We start from the raw sequence: 6,518 nt of genomic DNA on the forward strand, positions 1-6,518 counted from the left end.
AACCTTACAAGATAAAAAAAAACTAGATAGGGAAAGACGACAATCTTCTAAGAGATCAAGACTTCGCCAATCCAGATCACCCTTGCCACTATTTACATAACCAACCATCTGAAGACAATCACTAACTAAGAGGACTTTAGACAGATTCAAATCTCTTGCTCAAGAGATCGCCAAAATGAGCGCGGTTGTCTCAGCCCCAACAGCGCTAGAAATCAGTCCAAAATCCGCTCTAAGACTCTTTATTGTCCCTGCAATATCACAGAGTATAACGCCAACACCCAAGTTAAAATTTTTAAAAGAACCATCCATGAACATGACATAATCAAAATCATGTTTTGGAAAAGTAACTTCCATACTAACTGAATTAAGAGACAAAGAAGGAGCTATATAAGTATTAATAAATCTTCTAACATCCAGCACAATCCTATCAAGATTGATTTGCACATGTTTAAACACAACATCACATCTCAGCTTCCAAACAGACCATAAAACAATGGCTCCAACACTTGGCCAACCCACAAAGTAAGGAGAAACACTAAGAGAATTATCAAACCAGGACAAAAAGATGTCTTCAACCCAGTTCTTATCAATATACCCTAAATGTTGTAGAGAAAGAGCAAACCAGATATGTGAGGCAATCGGACAGAGAAAGAACAGATGCATCACAGGCTCAGAATCATTTTTACAAAGAGGATAGCAATCATCAATATCAGGATTGTAGAGCTTAAAAACAGAATTAACAGGTAACATATGCGCGAAGATTTTCCACATAAAGAACTTTATCTTAGGTAAACAGTCCAGATTCCAAATTTTCTTCCAAAAAGAAGCTTCATCAGTTGAGTAGACTTCATTTAAGAAGGTTTTATAAGTTGATTTAACAGTGTACATGTCATTAGAAGTATGAGCCCACATAATTTCATCTTTCTTGGTTGTATTAATTCTAATAGATCTTATTCTAATTACATCTTCAGAGGAGAAGAGAGAAGAAAGAGTAACTAAATTCCAGTTATTTTCAACATTATCAATAAGTTCACCAACATACTTATAATCATCACAGTTTGAATTAGCTAAAAAGGGAGGAGAAAAACTACGTGGTATCTAGCTTGAAGACCAAATTTTAATGGAATTACCATCATTTATCTTATACACCATGTTAGCTTTTAAAAAATTTAAACTGTTAATAATATCCTTCCAAATCCACGAAGAATTGTTGTGCCCAATTAATACACAAGAATATTTACCTCCCACCCAGTAGCTAACTAGGCAGCTTGGTGCAATTTTGTTATCTTAAACCAACCCCACCAGGCCAAGAAAACAAAGACCACACTAGAAAAAGTAGTTTTTGACGTATATTCCCCATCCATGTTTTTTAAATTCTTCATGGACCAGTAAAATTTGCATACGTAATTCCTCCTCCACCATTAATTCCATCCTTCCTTAATCTCAAAGAACAAAAAAAAAAAAAAAAAAAAAAAACAAGTAGAAATTCTGTTGCTATCATGTCTTTGTACAAAATACTAAGACATGGATGCTGCTTTTTCAACTTAGCTAATTAATGAGATTCCTCAACCACTAATCTCCTTCCATGTGTCACTGTTTGTCATGTCTTCCTTCCTTCCTCTCAAAGTCTGCTGCTGTATAACACTGGCTCTGTTTGGCCTTTGCTTTCTTTGAACATTTCAAAGGCTACAAAAAGAGAAGAGATAGATACCACTTGTTTTTGTCTCCTTGAATCAACACGAAGTAGAAAACAAGAGTTTCTATTTTTTGAGAAGATTAGAGCTCAAGTTTATCTTCTTTTGGGTTACAAGATAAGTTTGAATTTGGTTTGTTGTTTTTGGGGTTGTGGATTAGAGTAGAGAAATAGAATGGAACGTTTTGAAGTGGTCAAGGAAATTGGGTCTGGGAATTTTGCTGTTGCTAAGCTTGTCAAAGATAAATGGTCTAAAGAACTTTTTGCTGTCAAGTACATAGAGAGAGGTCAAAAGGTTCTTAATCTTATTCTACTCCAACTTCGAAAATTTGATTTTTCTATTATGGGTTCTGCAATTGAATTTGATTATGGTTTTGCAGATTGATGAGAATGTGCAGAGAGAGATTATGAACCATAGATCTTTGCAACATCCAAATATTGTCAGATTCAAAGAGGTGGGTGGAATTGCCTTTTTGCTTTTGTTTTTCAATTGTTGAAATTTATATTCATCTTGGTTGGATTGATTTGGAATCAAAGAAATGAATTCTTATTCTGTATCTTTGCTGGAGTGAAAACAGAGTACTCTGTTAAATCATGTCCTGTTTTTTTTTTTTGTCTTTCTTTTTTCTTATAATTCAATAGTGAAGTACTATTCATTTGGTTGTGATGAATTGACTTAAGCCTAATTGAGTACAGTTCGGAATCATGGAGGATTTAATTTTGAGGTTCTGAATTGTTAGTTTTGGGTGTCAGGATTTCGGAAATAATCCTGATTAAAATGATCTTGATCCATTTTCAGGTTCTTCTAACACCAACTCATTTGGGTATAGTTATGGAGTACGCGTCCGGCGGTGAGCTCTTTGAGAGGATATGTAATGCCGGTAGATTCAGCGAAGATGAGGTACATATTCGACTACAAATGATATGTTCGTTCTTTCTTGAGTGATATCTGAGCACTTTCTTATCTCATACAGGCAAGATTTTTCTTCCAACAATTGGTATCAGGAGTCAGCTACTGCCATTCAATGGTATGATATAAAACACTCCAATTTTTCTCACTGGATCAAAAATAATTGCTCATTCGGTTCTTGTTACAGCAAATCTGCCACAGAGATTTAAAGCTAGAAAACACCCTCTTGGATGGGAGTATCGCGCCTCGTTTAAAAATATGTGACTTTGGATATTCCAAGGTAAATTAATCTTCAATCAAAATCCGCTTTGGTTGGTTCAGTTTGCTAAAACTGAGAGTTTTCTGTTTTGTAGTCATCGGTGTTGCATTCTCAACCAAAATCAACAGTCGGAACACCTGCCTATATCGCACCTGAGGTCTTATCCAGAAAAGAGTACGACGGAAAGGTGCATACCCATTATTAGATTTCTTTCGAATATTAGCATGTTGAGTTGTCAGTATTGGTATGTAATCCTTTAGAAATTATGCGTAAATAGATTGCAGATGTTTGGTCTTGCGGGGTTACGCTATATGTGATGCTGGTTGGAGCTTATCCATTCGAAGACCCTGACGATCCAAGAAACTTCAGAAAGACAATTGGGGTAAGTTGTGGTTGTGGTTAGTTTCAATTCAGCGCTGCCTATATCTTCAATTTGACATTCATTTATTCCTGTTGCAGAGAATCCTTAGTGTTCACTACTCAATTCCAGACTACGTTCGAGTATCCATGGACTGTAAGCATCTGCTTTCCCGGATATTTGTAGCGAACCCTGAAAAGGTAATTGAGGTTTAATCTCAAGCAATTTTAGTTATTGACAAGTAGAAAACTGCTCATTTTGCCTGAATTTGTATCTCTTCAGAGGATAACCATGTCAGAAATGAAAAATCATCCATGGTTCTTAAAGAACTTGCCAATCGAGTTCACAGAAGCAGGAGAATACCGAAACAATGACGACATGGGTAATTCTTCGCAAAGCATAGAAGATATATTGGCTATAATTCAAGAGGCACGGAAATCTGGCGATGGCAGCCAGCCTAAAGTTAGCAGCGGGCTCTTGATTGGTGGCAGTATGGATCTTGATGATGAAATGGACGCAGATGTAGACCTAGAGGAAGATCTCGAATCGAGTGGTGAATTTGTATGTGCAATGTGATTTATATCAAGACAAATAAGTTGGAATGACGATGTTTGTCACCAGTTTATATGTTACTTGTAACCTCTGTTCTTTGTACAAATATTAGTAAAAAATAAAAAAAGTGTGATAATTTATCGGTTTTTGCAATGTTCATTTTTTTCTGTTTGTTTAAACTTTTTGCTGCTAAATAATTTAACACTTTACAATGTTTTAGAAAATGGTTCCGACAAGAAAAATTCCTTAACATTCAAATATGTTGTTGATTTCTTCAGGTTCCATCAATTTTACCCATCAATTATCCCAATATTAAAAGGACCGTCTTCCTATCAGTGATAAGTCCCCGGAAAAATCGACATGAGTGTAAAATTGTTGGATGGCTTATATTGCACTAACAGTTTAAAAAGGCAAATGAGATTGACATGTCACGGAGCCTAGTACCTATATAAAATCTGGGACTGGGTTTATGGGTTAGAATCTTTGAGATGTCACAACTCATAATCCTACTTGCATATTTTATGCACATGCATCTCATAAATTAAATCAACTGCAGTCCATATACACAAAATTAGTACTTCTTAGGTCGGTAAACAACCTACCTCTTTGTAAATTGAATGGGTAGGTAACATCGTCTGCAGAGCGGATCATGTTGGCTTTTGTGTCAATGTTGCTAATGAAGAAGACAATGTATTTTGTCTTTGCCGTTAAATACCATTTCATGTCTTTGTTGCCAAAGATATCGCCATAGATACGCTAAAACGCCTAAAGGCTGCGAACACTAAACAGATGTGCGGAAACTACTGCAGCAGATTTATTGACAACTCCAGGTGACAAATGACTAGCAACAATGCACATCGATCACGGTTATAACCTATGTGGGTAACTCGATCTTTCGTCAATATTAGAATAATAATATCATTAAAAATGGGTCTAAGACTTTTCAAACAAAATCTTGGAGATCTCGTATTTAAGATTATCTTTATATATTTATTTATTTAAACATTTCAAACTATACTTCTATAACAAGGCTTAATCGGGGGACAAGACCCAATTTATATCCATCCCATGAAAGATAAAGGGCTTCCAAAATATTGTGAAAATACCAATTTAACCTTCTCTAATAACTACCCTAACAATCTCATTAACCACTAACCTAAGAGCATCCACAGTGGGCGAGTATAACCAAAAATTTGGGATGAGATCGTAACACAGTGGGACGGAGTAAAGATCAAATCCCAACCAAAGATCAAATTCCAGACCAAATATGGTCGCGACCAAATCCCAAATTCTAATATAGTCGGGCGTAAATTTAAAGTACGCTTGTTGCTGGGCGTAAATTTAAAGTACGCTTGTTAATGGGCGGAGATTTAAATTACGCCCGATGAAAATTCAAATTAAATAAAAAAGAAAAAGAATGAGGCGGACTTTTAAAGTCCGCCTAATGAAAGTTACGAAAAAATGGGGCGGACTTTTAAAGTCCGCCTGATGAAAGTTACAAAAAAATATAAATGGGGCGGACTTTTAAAGTCCGCCTGATGAAAGTTACAAAAAATATAAATGGGGCGGACTTTTAAGGTCCGCCTGATGAAAGTGTAAAATGGGGCGCAGCCATAACAGTCCGCCTGACGAAATTTTAATCATGTACCGTTGCGTCACAACACGGACTAAACCCAAAATTTGGTCTTTTTTTTGATCTTTGATCTTTGGTTTTGATCGCAACACTGCAGTTGCTCTAAGCCCCCAATCTTCATTTCAATCAAAACTTCTTCTCCTCCCATTCTTCTTCTCCTCCGCTCCCTCCCTCCCACTGTCTCCCATTCCATTAACGATTTTTGAGGAAAAAAAATTCTCGGATTCATCGTCATAAGTGAACTAAAACCCCCTAATCTAAGTTGGGTTTGCGTTTAATTTGATTTGTTGATTGAAAAATTAGGTTTTCAACTGCAAAATTGCAGTTACAGTTCCAGGATCGTTAACCACGGTTTTTTATTGCTTAACGATTTTTGATATGCATGTTGAATTGATGAAAAATCGTTAATCATTAGGGTGTAGTAGATAACGACCCTAAACCCGGTTTTCTGCCCTAGAATAGTGTCGTCCAGGAATTTCTAAATCATTAACGATTCTTCTAGACGACCCTTTTTAAATACGAACGACTCTATCTTATGAAGAACCACCTCTCTGTCCCAAATAGTGATAGGGTCGTCAATATATTTCTAAAGTATTAACGATTCTTTGTTTAACGACCCCTTTATGAAACTAACGACTCTATATGATACAAAATTTGTTCTCTGTTCAAAAAATAGGAAGGGTCGTCATGTCAAATGGTTGTACTCGTTAACTATGTTGAAGGGTCGTCATGCCAAATTTTTGAAGTCGTCAACATTGTTGAAGGGTCGTTTGGTTTTATAAATTTTACCAGACCAACCTAAATGTGTCTAAATAGGCCCAACTCCTACCTGACCTGCAGCGGTCCAAGACAAGCCATGTTAGCATTAACATGCATGTCGAATCATATGAAGCGTTCTAAACCCATTTTCCCCAAATGCTTGATTAGGATGCATTTGGAGTACGCCAAACAAACACATGCAGCAAAGAAATAAGAAATGATGCAGCCATATCGTATGCATATCGACATTCAATCACTTCGATAAAAAAGACGCACTAGTTGCTTTATAAGATATAGCTTGAAGATTACGGATGCGTCCATATGCATCTAACCACTTCATCCAACCATCATGTA

The 6,518-nt window shown here is 36.3% G+C and overlaps 1 protein-coding gene across 1 annotated transcript; it reads left to right on the forward strand.

Moving 5' to 3' along the window:
* The first annotated feature begins 1,615 nt into the window (after positions 1 to 1,615).
* LOC113312032 (serine/threonine-protein kinase SAPK2-like) lies at positions 1,616 to 3,931 on the forward strand. Its single transcript, XM_026560809.1, has 9 exons — positions 1,616 to 1,988; positions 2,074 to 2,148; positions 2,493 to 2,594; positions 2,668 to 2,721; positions 2,791 to 2,883; positions 2,957 to 3,049; positions 3,140 to 3,244; positions 3,322 to 3,420; positions 3,503 to 3,931. Exons 1-9 carry the CDS (start codon positions 1,869 to 1,871, stop codon positions 3,794 to 3,796), a joined length of 1,035 nt encoding a protein of 344 aa, XP_026416594.1. The 5' UTR covers positions 1,616 to 1,868; the 3' UTR covers positions 3,797 to 3,931.
* The last annotated feature ends 2,587 nt before the right edge of the window (positions 3,932 to 6,518 follow it).

This window comes from Papaver somniferum, chromosome 1, assembly GCF_003573695.1.
Source record: "Papaver somniferum cultivar HN1 chromosome 1, ASM357369v1, whole genome shotgun sequence".
Taxonomy (NCBI): Eukaryota; Viridiplantae; Streptophyta; class Magnoliopsida; order Ranunculales; family Papaveraceae; genus Papaver; species Papaver somniferum.

Coding starts and splice junctions, on each gene's coding strand:
- LOC113312032 (XM_026560809.1), top strand. CDS start 1,869: ATGGAACGTTTTGAAGTGGTCAAGGAAATTGGGTCTGGGAATTTTGCT. Junction 3,050..3,139: donor GAAAAGAGTACGACGGAAAG/GTGCATACCCAT, acceptor ATGCGTAAATAG/ATTGCAGATGTTTGGTCTTG. Junction 3,245..3,321: donor ACTTCAGAAAGACAATTGGG/GTAAGTTGTGGT, acceptor TTCCTGTTGCAG/AGAATCCTTAGTGTTCACTA.